Source organism: Petromyzon marinus, unplaced genomic scaffold (assembly GCF_048934315.1).
Source record: "Petromyzon marinus isolate PM22_M1 ecotype Great Lakes invasive population unplaced genomic scaffold, UKy_Petmar_22M1.pri1.0 PM_Scaffold_54, whole genome shotgun sequence".
Lineage (NCBI taxonomy): Eukaryota > Metazoa > Chordata > Hyperoartia > Petromyzontiformes > Petromyzontidae > Petromyzon > Petromyzon marinus.
The window spans coordinates 234,293-252,321 of record NW_027423546.1 but is presented as its reverse complement, the minus strand read 5'-3'; the positions used below and the strand labels follow the sequence as shown (position 1 = coordinate 252,321).

Sequence of the window (18,029 nt, the reverse complement as noted above, 5' to 3'; positions counted from 1 at the left end):
GATTGGGAGTTGTGGGGGTGGAGTGTCCGATGGTACAAAATACCCAGGCAGGTGCTTAGTTTTGGTGGGGCTGATGGTAAGACCCCATCTCTTAGTGGCACGCTCCAGTCTCAGCAGCAGCGTCTCCAACTCCTCCTCTGAATGAGCAGCTATTACCAAATCATCGGCATACATAACGTGGTTGAGCAATAGGGAGCCATCCCTTGACCGCACCCGGGCATCGATCAGCCTCCCATTATATCTGTACCATATGGAGATTCCCCCGGTACAGCTATTGAAGGCTTCACGAACTACGTGGTCAAAATAGATGTTAAATAATGTGGGAGCCAGAGGACATCCCTGTCGCACCCCAAGGTGTACAGGGAATGGCTCTGACTCCCGGCCACGTAGTTTTACCCGGGCCCGCTCACCATCATGAAGGTCCTAAATGATCGTGAGCAGAGGGTCAGGGACTCCAAAAGCACGAAGAACAACCCAGAGCCCAGGCCTACTGATGGTATCATAGGCCTTGACCAGGTCAATAAAGCAGAGATGTAGGTCTTGCTGGAATTCCCTACACCTCTGCTGTAGCAGACGGACAGAAAATATGGCATCTGTGCAGGACCGCCCTTTCCTGAAACCGCATTGGGGCTCCGCAAGCCTCTCCTCAGCGTGCCTGGCAAGGCGATGGTTGAATAATCCTTGCCAGGACCTTTCCCGGGACACTGAGGAGTGAGATGCCCCTGAAGTTGTTACAAACTCCGGCACAAGCTTATTAGTTACATATTTCAGTCGTGGTTTCGTGGTAATTAATTGAAGGTGGAGGGGTTACCAGCCCCTCGCACCCGTCCAGAGCCCCCATTTAGCCCCTGTGGTGGACACAGACGCCATGAGGGGAGGAGCCAATCGGAATTGGCTCTCCCCCCACAGCACTGTCCACGACAGAGTTTCCCGTCCGGCACCGTGAGGAGGTAGGGGGTTGTTTTGCCAGACACACACACTCACACACAGACACACACACATAGACACACACAGACACACACACACACACAGACACACACACACACACACAGACACATAGATATACATAGAGATACATGGAGACCCGTAGAGATGCATAGAGTCTCATCACTCACCCCCTCACCCACCAATTCACCCACTCACTCACCCACCCACTCACCCACCCACCCACCCACTCACTCACTCACCCACCCACCCACTCACCCACCCACCCACCCACCCACTCACTCACCCACCCACTCACCCACCCACCCACTCACTCACTCACTCACCCACTCACCAACTCACTCACTCACTCACCCACCCACCAATTCACCCACCCACCCACTCACTCACCCACTCACAAACCCACTCACCCACCCACTCACTTACCCACTCACCCACCCACTCACTTACCCACTCACCCACCCACTCACAAACCCACTCACCCACTCACTCACTCACTCACCCACTCACCCACCCACCCACCCACGCACTCACCCACTCACCCACCCACCCACCCACGCACCCACTCACCCACCCACCCACCCACTCACCCACCCACCCACCTCGTCATGTGCCTTGCTGCGCTTGCTAGAGGATGGTGATGAGGTGACGGAGTTGACGAGGGAGTTGAGACGCCTACGGACCTCCTCCTCAGGCACAGCCTCGTCGTGACTCAGCATCTGGTGAGGGTGAGTGGTGAGTGAGTGGGTGGGTGAGGGTGGGTGAGTGAGTGAGTGGGTGGGTGGGTGGGTGGGTGAGTGAGTGGGTGAGTGGGTGAGTGAGTGGGTGGGTGGGTGGGTGAGTGGGTGGGTGGGTGGGTGAGTGGGTGGGTGGGTGGGTGGGTGAGTGGGTGAGTGAGTGAGTGAGTGGGTGAGTGGGTGGGTGAGTGAGTGGGTGAGTGAGTGAGTGAGTGGGTGAGTGGGTGGGTGAGTGAGTGGGTGGGTGAGTGGGGGGGTGGGTGAGTGAGTGGGTGGGTGAGTGAGTGGGTGGGTGGTGAGTGGGTGGGTGAGTGGGTGGGTGGGTGAGTGGGGGGGTGGGTGAGTGAGTGGGTGGGTGAGTGAGTGGGTGGGTGGTGAGTGGGTGAGTGGGTGGGTGAGTGAGTGGGTGAGTGAGTGGATGAGTGAGTGGGTGGGTGGTGAGTGGGTGAGTGAGTGGGTGGGTGGGTGGGTGAGTGAGTGAGTGGGTGAGTGAGTGAGTGGGTGAGTGAGTGAGTGGGTGAGTGGGTGGGTGAGTGAGTGGGTGAGTGAGTGGGTGAGTGGGTGGGTGAGTGAGTGGGTGGGTGAGTGAGTGAGTGGGTGGGTGGTGAGTGAGTGGGTGAGTGGGTGTGTGAGTGAGTGAGTGGGTGGGTGAGTGGGTGGGTGAGTGAGTGGGTGAGTGAGTGAGTGGGTGGGTGAGTGGTGAGTGAGTGGGTGAGTGAGTGGGTGAATGGGTGGGTGGGTGAGTGAGTGAGTGGGTGAGTGAGTGGGTGGGTGAGTGAGTGGGTGAATGAGTGGGTGAGTGGGTGGGTGGGTGGGTGAGTGGGTGGGTGGGTGGGTGTGTGAGTGAGTGGGTGGGTGAGTGAGTGGGTGAGTGGGTGAGTGAGTGGGTGAGTGAGTGGGTGAGTGAGTGGGTGGGTGAGTGAGTGGGTGAGTGAGTGGGTGGGTGGGTGAGTGGGTGGGTGAGTGAGTGGGTGGGTGAGTGGGTGAGTGAGTGAGTGAGTGGGTGGGTGGGTGAGTGAGTGAGTGGGTGGGTGGGTGAGTGAGTGGGTGGGTGAGTGAGTGAGTGGGTGGGTGAGTGGGTGAGTGGGTGAGTGAGTGGGTGAGTGAGTGGGTGGGTGGGTGAGTGGGTGAGTGGGTGAGTGAGTGGGTGAGTGAGTGGGTGGGTGAGTGGGTGGGTGAGTGAGTGGGTGAGTGAGTGGGTGGGTGAGTGGGTGGGTGAGTGAGTGGGTGGGTGGGTGGGTGAGTGAGTGGGTGGGTGAGTGAGTGGGTGAGTGAGTGAGTGGGTGGGTGAGTGGGTGGGTGAGTGGGTGGGTGAGTGAGTGGGTGAGTGAGTGAGTGGGTGAGGGGGTGAGTGAGTGGGTGAGTGGGTGGGTGAGTGAGTGAGTGGGTGAGTGAGTGGGTGAGTGAGTGAGTGAGTGGGTGAGTGAGTGAGTGAGTGGGTGGGTGGGTGAGTGAGTGAGTGGGTGAGTGGGTGAGTGAGTGGGTGAGTGAGTGGGTGGGTGGGTGAGTGAGTGGGTGGGTGAGTGAGTGGGTGAGTGAGTGAGTGGGTGAGTGGGTGAGTGAGTGGGTGAGTGAGTCGGTGAGTGAGTGGGTGAGTGAATGGGTGAGTGAGTGGGTGGGTAAGTGCGTGGGTGAGTGAGTCAGTGGGTGGGTGGGTGAGTGGGTGGGTGAGTGAGTGGGTGGGTGGGTGGGTGAGTGGGTGAGTGAGTGGGTGGGTGGGTGAGTGGGTGGGTGAGTGAGTGGGTGAGTGAGTGGGTGGGTGAGTGAGTGGATGGGTGAGTGGGTGGGTGGGTGAGTGGGTGGGTGAGTGAGTGGGTGGGTGAGTGAGTGGGTGGGTGGGTGAGTGAGTGGGTGAGTGAGTGGGTGGGTGAGTGGGTGAGTGGGTGAGTGAGTGGGTGAGTGAGTGGGTGGGTGAGTGGGTGGGTGAGTGAGTGGGTGGGTGGGTGAGTGAGTGAGTTGGTGGGTGGGTGAGTGAGTGGGTGGGTGAGTGGGTGAGTGAGTGAGTGGGTGAGTGAGTGAGTGAGTGGGTGGGTGAGTGAGTGGGTGGGTGAGTGAGTGGGTGGGTGAGTGGGTGAGTGGGTGAGTGAGTGGGTGGGTGAGTGAGTGGGTGAGTGAGTGAGTGGGTGAGGGGGTGAGTGAGTGGGTGAGTGGGTGGGTCAGTGAGTGAGTGGGTGGGTGAGTGGGTGGGTGGGTGAGTGGGTGGGTGGGTGAGTGAGTGGGTGAGTGGGTGAGTGGGTGAGTGAGTGGGTGGTGAGTGAGTGGGTGAGTGAGTGAGTGGGTGAGTGAGTGGGTGAGTGAGTGAGTGAGTGGGTGAGTGAGTGGGTGGGTGGGTGAGTGAGTGAGTGGGTGAGTAAGTGAGTCGGTGAGTGAGTGAGTGGGTGAGTGAGTGAGTGAGTGGGTGGGTGGGTGGGTGAGTGAGTGAGTGGGTGAGTGAGTGGGTGAGTGAGTGAGTGAGTGGGTGAGTGAGTGGGTGAGTGATGAGTGGGTCGGTGAGTGAGTGGGTGACTTACTGAGTGACTGACTGACCAAGCGACTGACTGACTGAGTGACTGAGTGACTGACTGAGCGAGCGACTGAGCGAGCGACTGACTGACTGAGCGACCGAGCGACTGACTGACTGAGTGACTGACTGACTGAGTGACTCAGCGACTGACTGACTGACTGACTGAGTGACTGACTGAGTGACTGACTGAGTGACTGAGTGACTGACTCAGCGAATGACTAACTGAGTGACTGAGTGACTGACTGACTGACTGACTGAGCGACTGAGTGACTGACTGACCAAGCGACTGACTGACTGAGCGACTGACTGAGTGACTGACTGAGTGAGTGACTGACTGAGCAACCGAGCGACTGAGTGACTGAGTGACTGACTGAGTGACTGACTAAGCAGGTACCTGCTTCAGGAGGTCTTCCAAGGCGTAGGTGACTCCAACCTCACCACAGTCAAGTGCACACATCTGTACCAGCGACTGACTGAGTGACTGACTGACCAAGCGACTGACTGACTGACTGAGTGACTGACTGACTGACTGACTGAGTGACTGACTGACTGAACGACTGAACAAGCGACTGACTGAGTGATTGACTGACTGACTGAGTGACTGACTGAGTTACTGAGTGACTGACTGAGCGAGCGACTGAGCGAGTGACTGACTGACTGAGTGACTGAGTGACTGAGTGACTGACCTGTTTCAGGAGGTCTTCCAAGGCGTAGGTGACTCCCACCTCTCCACAGTCAAGTGCACACATCTGTACCAGCGACTGACTGACTAAGCGACTGACTGACTGAGTGACTGACTGAGTGACCGAGCAACTGACTGAGTGACTGACTGAGTGACTGACTGAGCGAGTGACTGAGCGAGTGACTGAGCGAGCGACTGACTGACTGACTGAGTGACTGAGTGACTGACTGACTGACTGACCAAGTGACTGACTGACTGACTGAACGGGTACCTGTTTCAGGAGGTCTTCCAAGGCGTAGGTGACTCCCACCTCTCCACAGTCAAGTGCACACATCTGTGCCAGCGACTGACTGAGTGACTAACTGACTGAGTGACTGAGTGACTGACTGAGCGAGTGACTGAGCGAGTGACTGAGCGAGCGACTGACTGACTGAGTGACTGACTGAGTGACTGAGTGACTGACTGACTGAGTGACTGAGTGACTGACTGAGTGACTGACTGACTCAGCGACTGACTGACTGACTGACTGAGTGACCAAGCGACTGACTGACTGAGTGACTGAGTGACTGACTGACTGACTGACCAAGTGACTGACTGACTGACTGAACTGGTACCTGTTTCAGGAGGTCTTCCAAGGTGTAGGTGACTCCCACCTCTCCACAGTCAAGTACACACATCTGTACCAGCGACTGACTGAGCGACTGACTGACTGACTGACTGAGTGACCGAGCGACTGACTGAGTGACTGACTGAGTGACTGACTGAGTGACTGACTGACTGAGTGACTGAGTGACTGACCTGCTTCAGGAGGTCTTCCAAGGCGTAGGTGACTCCCACCTCTCCACAGTCAAGTGCACACATCTGTACCAGCGACTGACTGAGTGACTGACTGAGTGACTGACTGACTGAGTGACTGACTGAGTGAGTGACTGACTGAGCAACCGAGCGACTGAGTGACTGAGTGACTGACTGAGTGACTGACTAAGCAGGTACCTGCTTCAGGAGGTCTTCCAAGGCGTAGGTGACTCCCACCTCACCACAGTCAAGTGCACACATCTGTACCAGCGACTGACTGAGTGACTGACTGACCAAGCGACTGACTGACTGACTGACTGAGTGACTGACTGACTGACTGAGTGACTGACTGACTGAACGACTGAACAAGCGACTGACTGAGTGATTGACTGACTGACTGAGTGACTGACTGAGTTACTGAGTGACTGACTGAGCGAGCGACTGAGCGAGTGACTGACTGACTGAGTGACTGAGTGACTGAGTGACTGACCTGTTTCAGGAGGTCTTCCAAGGCGTAGGTGACTCCCACCTCTCCACAGTCAAGTGCACACATCTGTACCAGCGACTGACTGACTAAGCGACTGACTGACTGAGTGACTGACTGAGTGACTGAGCGACTGACTGAGTGACTGACTGAGTGACTGACTGAGCGAGTGACTGAGCGAGTGACTGAGCGAGCGACTGACTGACTGAGTGACTGAGTGACTGACTGACTGACCAAGTGACTGACTGACTGACTGAACGGGTACCTGTTTCAGGAGGTCTTCCAAGGCGTAGGTGACTCCCACCTCTCCACAGTCAAGTGCACACATCTGTGCCAGCGACTGACTGAGTGACTAACTGACTGAGTGACTGAGTGACTGACTGAGCGAGTGACTGAGCGAGTGACTGAGCGAGCGACTGACTGACTGAGTGACTGACTGAGTGACTGAGTGACTGACTGACTGAGTGACTGAGTGACTGACTGAGTGACTGACTGACTCAGCGACTGACTGACTGACTGAGTGACCAAGCGACTGACTGACTGAGTGACTGAGTGACTGACTGACTGACCAAGTGACTGACTGACTGACTGACTGAACTGGTACCTGTTTCAGGAGGTCTTCCAAGGTGTAGGTGACTCCCACCTCTCCACAGTCAAGTACACACATCTGTACCAGCGACTGACTGAGCGACTGACTGACTGACTGACTGAGTGACCGAGCGACTGACTGAGTGACTGACTGACTGAGTGACTGACTGAGTGACTGACTGACTGAGTGACTGAGTGACTGACCTGCTTCAGGAGGTCTTCCAAGGCGTAGGTGACTCCCACCTCACCACAGTCAAGTGCACACATCTGTACCAGCGACTGACTGACTGAGTGACTGACTGAGTGACTGACTGAGTGACTGACTGAGTGACTGAGTGACTGACTGAGCGACTGAGTGACTGACTGAGTGACTGACTGAGTGACTGACTGAGCGAGTGACTGAGTGAGTGACTGAGCGAGCGACTGACTGACTGACTGAGTGACTGAGTGACTGACTGACTGACTGACCAAGTGACTGACTGACTGACTGACTGACTGAACAGGTACCTGTTTCAGGAGGTCTTCCAAGGCGTAGGTGACTCCCACCTCTCCACAGTCAAGTGCACACATCTGTGCCAGCGACTGACTGAGTGACTGACTGACTGAGTGACTGAGTGACTGACTGAGCGAGTGACTGAGCAAGTGACTGAGCGAGCGACTGACTGACTGAGTGACTGACTGAGTGACTGAGTGACTGACTGACTGAGTGACTGAGTGACTGACTGAGTGACTGACTGACTCAGCGACTGACTGACTGAGTGACTGAGTGACTGACTGACTGAGTGACCAAGCGACTGACTGACTGAGTGACTGAGTGACTGACTGACTGACCAAGTGACTGACTGACTGACTGAACTGGTACCTGTTTCAGGAGGTCTTCCAAGGTGTAGGTGACTCCCACCTCTCCACAGTCAAGTACACACATCTGTACCAGCGACTGACTGAGCGACTGACTGACTGACTGACTGAGTGACCGAGCGACTGACTGAGTGACTGACTGACTGACTGAGTGACTGACTGACTGAGTGACTGAGTGACTGACCTGCTTCAGGAGGTCTTCCAAGGCGTAGGTGACTCCCACCTCACCACAGTCAAGTGCACACATCTGTACCAGCGACTGACTGACTGAGTGACTGACTGAGTGACTGACTGAGTGACTGAGTGACTGACTGAGCGACTGAGTGACTGACTGAGTGACTGACTGAGTGACTGACTGACTGACTGAACAGGTACCTGCTTCAGGAGGTCTTCCAAGGCGTAGGTGACTCCCACCTCACCACAGTCAAGTGCACACATCTGTACCAGCGACTGACTGAGTGACTGACGGAGTGACTGACTGAGTGACTGACTGAGTGACTGAGTGACTGACTGAGTGACTGACTGAGTGACTGAGTGACTGACTGAGTGACTGACTGACTGACTGAGTGACTGAGTGACTGACTGAGTGACTGACTGACTGAGTGACTGACTGAGTGACTGACTGACTGAGTGACTGAACGGGTACCTGCTTCAGGAGGTCTTCCAAGGCGTAGGTGACTCCCACCTCTCCACAGTCAAGTGCACACATCTGTACCAGCGACTGACTGAGTGACTGACTGAGTGACTGACTGAGTGACTGACTGAGTGAGTGACTGACTGAGTGACTGACTGAGTGACTGAGTGACTGACTGAGTGACTGACTGAGCGACTGACTGACTGACTGACCAAGTGACTGAGTGACTGAGTGACTGACCTGTTTCAGGAGGTCTTCCAAGGCGTAGGTGACTCCCACCTCTCCACAGTCAAGTGCACACATCTGTGCCAGCGAATGACTGAGTGACTGACTGAGTGACTGAATGACTGACTGAGCGACTGACTGACTGAGCGACCGAGCGACTGACTGACTGACTGAGTGAGTGACTGACTGAGTGACTGAGTGAGTGACTGACTGACTGAGTGACTGACTGACTGACTAAGCAGGTACCTGCTTCAGGAGGTCTTCCAAGGCGTAGGTGACTCCCACCTCACCACAGTCAAGTGCACACATCTGTACCAGCGACTGACTGACTGAGTGACTGACTGAGTGACTGACTGAGTGACTGACTGAGTGACTGAGTGACTGAGTGACTGACTGAGTGACTGAGTGACTGAGTGACTGACCTGCTTCAGGTCTTCCAAGGCGTAGGTGACTCCCACCTCTCCACAGTCAAGTGCACACATCTGTACCAGCGACTGACTGAGTGACTGACTGAGTGACTGACTGACTGAGTGACTGACTGAGTGAATGACTGACTGAGTGACTGAGTGACTGAGTGACTGAGTAGGTGACTGAACGGGTACCTGTTTCAGGAGGTCTTCCAAGGCGTAGGTGACTCCCACCTCTCCACAGTCAAGTGCAGACATCTGTACCAGCGACTGACTGAGTGACTGACTGACTGACTGAGTGACTGACTGAGTGACTGACTGAGTGACTGACTGACTGACCGAGTGACTGACTGAGTGACTGACCTGTTTCAGGAGGTTTTCCAAGGCGTAGGTGACTCCCACCTCTCCACAGTCAAGTGCACACATCTGTGCCAGCGACTGACTGACTGAGTGACTGAATGAGTGACTGACTGAGTGACTGACTGAGTGACTGACTGAGTGACTGAGCGACTGACTGACTGAGTGACTGAACGGGTACCTGTTTCAGGAGGTCTTCCAAGGCGTAGGTGACTCCCACCTCTCCACAGTCAAGTGCACACATCTGTGCCAGCAACTGACTGAGTGACTGACTGACTGACTGAGTGACTGACTGACTGAGTGACTGACTGAGTGACTGACTGAGTGACTGACTGAGTCACTGAGTGACTGACCTGCTTCAGGAGGTCTTCCAAGGCGTAGGTGACTCCCACCTCTCCACAGTCAAGTGCACACATCTGTGCCAGCAACTGACTGAGTGACTGACTGACTGACTGAGTGACTGACTGACTGAGTGACTGACTGAGTGACTGACTGAGTGACTGACTGAGTCACTGAGTGACTGACCTGCTTCAGGAGGTCTTCCAAGGCGTAGGTGACTCCCACCTCTCCACAGTCAAGTGCACACATCTGTGCCAGCAACTGACTGAGTGACTGACTGACTGACTGAGTGACTGACTGACTGAGTGACTGACTGAGTGACTGACTGAGTGACTGACTGAGTGACTGACTGAGTGACTGACCTGCTTCAGGAGGTCTTCCAAGGCGTAGGTGACTCCCACCTCTCCACAGTCAAGTGCACACATCTGTACCAGCGACTGACTGAGTGACTGAGTGACTGACTGACTGAGTGACTGACTGAGTGAATGACTGACTGAGTGACTGACTGAGTGACTGAGTGACTGAGTAGGTGACTGAACGGGTACCTGTTTCAGGAGGTCTTCCAAGGCGTAGGTGACTCCCACCTCTCCACAGTCAAGTGCAGACATCTGTGCCAGCGACTGACTGAGTGACTGACTGACTGACTGAGTGACTGACTGAGTGACTGACTGAGTGACTGACTGACTGACCGAGTGACTGACTGAGTGACTGACCTGTTTCAGGAGGTCTTCCAAGGCGTAGGTGACTCCCACCTCTCCACAGTCAAGTGCAGACATCTGTGCCAGCAACTGACTGACTGAGTGACTGACTGAGTGACTGACTGAGTGACTGACTGACTGACTGAGTGACTGACTGAGTGACTGACCTGTTTCAGGAGGTCTTCCAAGGCGTAGGTGACTCCCACCTCTCCACAGTCAAGTGCACACATCTGTGCCAACAGCAGGGTCAGCTGATCCCGTGGGCACGTGAGGTGGTGGCAGCTCAGGCAACTGCCTCGCAGCAGCTGGTGCAGCAGCTGGAGCGGGGGGAGGAGATGGGGGGGGAGATGGGGAGGGGGGAGATGGGGAGGTTATCTCTCTGTGTACATCTCTCTGTATCTATCTCTCTGTATACATCTCTCTCTGTACATCTCTCTCTATCTATCTCTCTCTCCGTCCACCACCACCCCCATCTCCACCCCCATCTCTCCATCTCTCTCCCCACCACCACCACCACCCCCCACCACCACTCACGTGAAAGTACAGGGGGTTGTACACGGGCAGGGGCAGCTCCACGTGGCCCAGGTGGCCGGGGCAGTGAGAGTATCCCAGTCGGCACGTGGAGCAGACTCACTCACCCTCAACTCACCCACTCACTCACCCATCCACTCACTCACTCACCCACTCACTCACTCATTCACTCACCCACTCACTCACCCATCCACTCACTCACTCACCCACTCACCCACCCACCCACTCACCCACTCACTCACTCACTCACCCATCCACTCACTCACCCATCCACTCACCCACTCACTCACTCACTCAACCATCCACTCACCCACTCACTCACCCATCCACTCACCCACTCACTCACCCACTCACTCACCCACTCACTCACTCATCCACTCACCCACTCATCCATCCACCCACTCACTCACCCACCCACTCATCCACTCACCCACTCACTCACTCACCCATCTCTCCCCATCTCCACCACCACCACCACTCACGTGAAAGTACAGGGGGTTGTACACGGGCAGGGGCAGCTCCACGTGGCCCAGGTGGCCGGGGCAGTGAGAGTATCCCAGTCGGCACGTGGAGCAGACTCACTCACCCTCAACTCACCCACTCACTCACCCATCCACTCACTCACTCACCCACTCACTCACTCATTCACTCACCCACTCACTCACCCATCCACTCACTCACTCACCCACTCACCCACCCACCCACTCACCCACTCACTCACTCACTCACCCATCCACTCACTCACCCATCCACTCACCCACTCACTCACTCACTCAACCATCCACTCACCCACTCACTCACCCATCCACTCACCCACTCACTCACCCACTCACTCACCCACTCACTCACTCATCCACTCACCCACTCATCCATCCACCCACTCACTCACCCACACACTCACTCACCCACTCACCCATCCACTCACCCATCTCTCCCCACCACCACCACCACCACCCACCACCACCACTCACGTGAAAGTACAGGGGGTTGTACACGGGCAGGGGCAGCTCCACGTGGCCCAGGTGGCCGGGGCAGTGAGAGTATCCCAGTCGGCACGTGGAGCAGACTCACTCACCCTCAACTCACTCATCCACTCACCCACCCACTCACTCACTCACCCACCCACTCACTCACTCACTCACCCATCCACTCACCCATCCACTCACTTACTCACTCACCCACCCACTCACTCACTCACTCACCCATCCACTCACCCATCCACTCACTCACTCACCCACCCACTCACTCACCCACTCACTCACCCACTCACCCACTCACTCACTCACCCATCCACTCACTCACCCTCAACTCACCCACTCACTCACCCATCCAATCACCCACTCACTCACTCACCCACTCAACCACTCACTTACTCACCCACTCACTCACCCACACACTCACTCACCCACTCACCCATCCACTCACCCATCTCTCCCCACCACCTCCACCACCCCCCACCACTCACGTGAAAGTACAGGGGGTTGTACACGGGCAGGGGCAGCTCCACGTGGCCCAGGTGGCCGGGGCAGTGAGAGTATCCCAGTCGGCACGTGGAGCAGACTCACTCACCCTCAACTCACTCATCCACTCACCCACTCACTCACTCACCCACCCACTCACTCACTCACTCACCCATCCACTCACCCATCCACCCACTCACTCACTCACCCACCCACTCACTCACTCACTCACCCATCCACTCACCCATCCACTCACTCACTCACCCACCCACTCACTCACCCACTCACTCACCCACTCACCCACTCACTCACTCACCCATCCACTCACTCACCCTCAACTCACCCACTCACTCACCCATCCAATCACCCACTCACTCACTCACCCACTCAACCACTCACTTACTCACCCACTCACTCACCCACACACTCACTCACCCACTCACCCATCCACTCACCCATCTCTCCCCACCACCACCACCACCACCCCCCACCACCACTCACGTGAAAGTACAGGGGGTTGTACACGGGCAGGGGCAGCTCCACGTGGCCCAGGTGGCCGGGGCAGTGAGAGTATCCCAGTCGGCACGTGGAGCAGACTCACTCACCCTCAACTCACTCACCCACTCACTCACCCTCTCACTCACTCACTCACCCACTCACTCACTCACTCACCCTCTCACTCACTCACTCACCCTCTCACTCACTCACTCACCCTCAACTCACTCACTCACTCACCCTCAACTCACTCATCCACTCACCCACCCACTCACTCACTCACCCACCCACTCACTCACTCACCCACCCACTCACTCACTCACCCACCCACTCACTCACTCACCCATCCACTCACTCACTCACTCACCCACCCACCCACTCACCCATCCACTCACTCACCCTCAACTCACCCACTCACTCACCCATCCACTCACCCACTCACCTATCCACTCACCCACTCACCCATCCACTCACTCACCCTCAACTCACCCACTCACTCACCCATCCACCCACTCACTCACCCATCCACTCACCCACTCACCCATCCACTCACCCACTCACCCACCCACTCACCCATCCACTCACCCATCTCTCCCCATCTCCACCACCCCCCACCACTCACGTGAAAGTACAGGGGGTTGTACACGGGCAGGGGCAGCTCCACGTGGCCCAGGTGGCCGGGGCAGTGAGAGTATCCCAGTCGGCACGTGGAGCAGACTCACTCACCCTCAACTCACCCACTCACTCACCCATCCACTCACTCACTCACCCACTCACTCACTCATTCACTCACCCACTCACTCACCCATCCACTCACTCACTCACCCACTCACCCACCCACTCACTCACCCACTCACTCACTCACTCACCCATCCACTCACTCACCCATCCACTCACTCACCCATCCACTCACTCACCCATCCACTCACCCACTCACTCACCCATCCACTCACCCACTCACTCACCCACTCACTCACCCACTCACTCACTCACTCATCCACTCACCCACTCATCCATCCACCCACTCACTCACCCACCCACTCACTCACTCACCCACTCACCCATCCACTCACCCATCTCTCCCCACCACCACCACCACCACCCACCACCACCACTCACGTGAAAGTACAGGGGGTTGTACACGGGCAGGGGCAGCTCCACGTGGCCCAGGTGGCCGGGGCAGTGAGAGTATCCCAGTCGGCACGTGGAGCAGACGTCCCTTGACTGAGCGGGCCCCATGGCTGAATCGTAGAGGCCATCGGGGGCCGCGTTGCCCAGAGCGTCCATCACGACGGGGCTGGTCACCTCCTTGACGCTCAGCTCCCTGTAAGGTGGGGAGGGGGAGGGAGGGATACTCCAAACTCAACCAATATAAGTCGCCCATACACCCACTCACCTACTCACTCACTCACCTACTCACTCACTCACTCACCTACTCACCTACTCACTCACTCACCCACTCACTCACCTACTCACTCACCTACTCACTCACTCACTCACCCACCCACTCACTAACCCACCCACCCACTCACTCACCCACTCACTCACCTACTCACTCACTCACCTACTCACTCACTCACTCACCCACCCACTCACTAACCCACCCACCCACCCACTCACCCACCCACTCACCCACCCACCCACTCACCCACCCACTCACCCACCCACCCACTCACCCACCACTCACTCACCACTCACCCACCACTCACTCACTCACCACGCACCCACTCACTCACCACGCACCCACTCACTCACCCACCCACCCACTCACCCACCCTTCCACCCACTCACTCACTCACTCACCCACTCACCCTTCCACTCACCCACTCACCCACCCACCCTTCCACTCATCCACCCACTCTTCCACCCACTCACCCACTCTTCCACCCACCCACCCACCCACTCACCCATCCACCCACCCACCCACTCACCCATCCACCCACTCACTCACTCACCCACTCACTCACCCACTCACTCACTCATGCACTCACTCACTCACCTACTCACTCACCTACTCACTCAGTCACCCACCCTTCCACTCACCCATCCACCCTTCCACTCACCCACCCACTCTTCCACTCACCCACCCACTCTTCCACTCACCCACCCACTCTTCCACTCACCCACCCACTCTTCCACCCACCCACTCTTCCACCCACCCACTCTTCCACCCACCCACCCACTCACCCACTCCACCCCGCGTTAGTAAATTAATTTTAAGAGCGCGCTCCGCACCCGAGGCCTAACACCGTAGCGGAGCCTCGGCCTCGCCTGACCTGATCTCCCGGGCGCTGTAGACGCTGAAGCCGACCGAAGAAAGCCGACGCCACGGCAACTCCTTCTGGACCGACATTTTATTTTTGCCGGTGCACAAAAACCTTCAGAATCTTCACCCACCAACCCGCCGTGAAAGGCGCCGTAATCCTAGCGAGTTTATTTGTTTTATGAGATAGGAGATAAATCGTTAAGGGTGAACTCAGTTGCCGCTTTTAGCGGCTAACACGTGGGTCAAGCGAGACGCGTTGTGGGCGATACCAACTCGCCACGTACACCCCTCCCACCACCACCACCACACACCACACACACACCACGCATACATACGTACATACACAAATGTTTATCTCATAAATGTAAACAATATTCCGTCGTTCTAAATTGTTATAAGTTACTAAGAGGTCGGGTTAATCTACGTTAATTAAATGTTTATATATAAACAGTAGATGATATTAGAACACCCCCCTAGCTGAACGGCAGAGTTGGTACGGTCCGAAACTAGCATGGTTGGACGAAACCAACTGAGATTAACCATCATGATATTAACCACACTACCAAACCTAATATAATTTTTTCCCACAAATGTTTATCTCATAAATGTAAACAATATTCCGTCGTTCTAAAGTATTATAAGTTACTAAGAGGTCGGGTTAATCTACGTTAATTAAATGTTTATATATACAGTAGATGATATTAGAACACCCCTCCAGCTTAACGGCAGAGTTGGTACGGTCCAAAGCTAGCAGTTGGGTGGACGAAACCAACTGAGATGAACCATCACGATATTAACCACACTGCCAACCTCATATAAATTTTTCCCCACAAATGTTTATCTCATAAATGTAAACAATATTAGTCGTTTTAAATTATTATACGTTACTAAGAGGACGGGTTAATCTACGTTAATTAAATGTTTATATATAAACAGTAGATGATATTAGAACACCCCTCCAGCTGAACGGCAGAGTTGCTACGGTCCAAAGCTAACAATTGGGTGGACGAAACCAACTGAGATTAACCATCATGATATTAACCACACTACCAACTTAATATAATTTTTTCCCCGCAAATGTTTATCTCATAAATGTAAACACTATTCGTCGTTTTAAATTATATAAGTTACTAAGAGGACGGGTTAATCTACGTTAATTAAATGTTTATATATACAGCAGATGATATTCGAACACCCCTCCAGCTGAACGGCAGAGTTGGTACGGTCCAAAGCTAGCAGTTGGGTGGACGAAACCAACTGAGATCAACCATCATGATATTAACCACACTACCAACCTAATAGAATTTTTCCCACAAATGTTTATCTCATAAATGTAAACAATATTAGTCGTTCTAAAGTGTTATACGTTACCAAGAGGACGGGTTAATCTACGTTAATTAAATGTTTATATATAAACAGTAGATGATATTAGAACACCCCTCTAGCTGAACGGCAGAGTTGGTACGGTCCAAAGCTAGCTGTTGGGTGGACGAAACCAACTGAGATTAACCATCATGATATTAACCACACTACCAACCTCATATAAAAAAATTCCCCACAAATGCTTAACTAATAAATGTAAACAATATTCGTCGTTCTAAATTGTTATAAGTTACTAAGAGGTCGGGTTAATCTACGTTAATTAAATGTTTATATATAAACAGTAGATGATATCAGAACACCCCTCCAGCTGAACGGCAGAGTTGGTACGGTCCAAAGTTAATCAACTGAGATTAACCATCATGATATTAACCACACTACCAAACCTAATATAATTTTTCCCCACAAATGCTTATCTAATAAATGTAAACAATATTCGTCGTTCTAAATTCTTATAAGTTACTAAGAGGTCGGGTTAATCTACGTTAATTAAATGTTTTTATACTAACAGTAGATGATATTAGAACACCCCTCCGGCTGAACGGCAGAGTTGGTATGGTCCAAAGTTAATCAACTGAGATTAACCATCACGAGATTACCCACACTTCTAGATTTGAAGCTTTCGTGTCTGCAAGGATCCATACTCTTTGCTCCTATTCGGTAAAGTCACGTAGTAGGTACAACAACAAAAAACAAAACAACAAAAATCACGACGTTCCGGCCACAACACAAGCGGCCTTCATCAGGTGAAGGGACCGTGCTGTCCAGAGGACAGCGTTGGAGTGAAGAAAGTCCAGCGCGGGTCGCCTCCTTTAGGCTGTGAGGGGGTAAACAGAAAGCACAAAAAAACGCCTTGACAAAGGAAATCAGCATTAAATCTAATGGTGTGCAAGCTTAGAATAACTTTTAACACGTAGCAGGCTTTCGCGACCAATATTCTTCGTAATAAAGGTTTTTTTTTGCGGAGTTAGATCGCGTTGATTTATAGATTGCGTCGTAACCCTCCACCACCCGACGCGGCCTCAAGACCGGCGAGCTAAGCGAGAGCTTTTACCATTCCGGCGGATCGCCCGGCGATGATGCTGGATGCAATTAGACCAGCGGTAACGTCACGGTACAACTCAAAAAACCTGTAAATGTTGTGGATTCACTCTTCGGCAACACACACCGGCGGGCTGAAGTAGCGAACTATTTATGTCTATTCACTTTTCGATTTTAAAGCTTCCGTGACCGCAAGGATTCAATCTTGCTTTGGTTCTTTCGGTAAAGTCACCGCCACGTAGGATGATAACAAAATGACGAATTGATAAAAAAATAAAATAACACGGTAATATTCTCACGACGTTTCGGCCACAACACAAGCGGCCTTCATCAGGTGAAGGGGACGAGACCGTCTGGTAGGACAGCGCTGGAGCGTCCTTTTGTCAAAGTGATACTTTTGTTGTTGTTGCTGATTGGCCGTGTCGGGTGGTGGAGGGTTACGACACACATTTATAAACAAGGCGATCTAACTCCACAAAACACCTTTATCATGAAGCTGAGAATTAGCATTTAAATAAAAAGTACATTAGCACCACCGTGAGAGTTTGGGATGCCACTCTCACACTCACTGCTGCTGCTGCGTCTTCCGCCGAATTCTAAACAG

General features: G+C 54.0%; 1 protein-coding gene across 1 annotated transcript in view; it reads right to left on the bottom strand.

The window, feature by feature from the left end:
* Nucleotides 1-15,286, bottom strand: part of POLR1A (RNA polymerase I subunit A) — a 144,289-nt gene extending 129,003 nt beyond the window's left edge. Inside the window, exons 1-5 of the mRNA XM_076064594.1 lie at nt 15,015-15,286; nt 13,858-14,062; nt 10,420-10,569; nt 4,872-5,225; nt 1,548-1,664 (exon numbers count right to left, since the gene is read on the bottom strand). Coding sequence (XP_075920709.1) covers nt 1,548-1,664; nt 4,872-5,225; nt 10,420-10,569; nt 13,858-14,062; nt 15,015-15,091 — 903 coding nt within the window. The 5' untranslated portion in view covers nt 15,092-15,286. The remainder of the gene's footprint in view (nt 1-1,547; nt 1,665-4,871; nt 5,226-10,419; nt 10,570-13,857; nt 14,063-15,014) is intronic.
* Between the last annotated feature and the right edge of the window lie 2,743 nt (nt 15,287-18,029).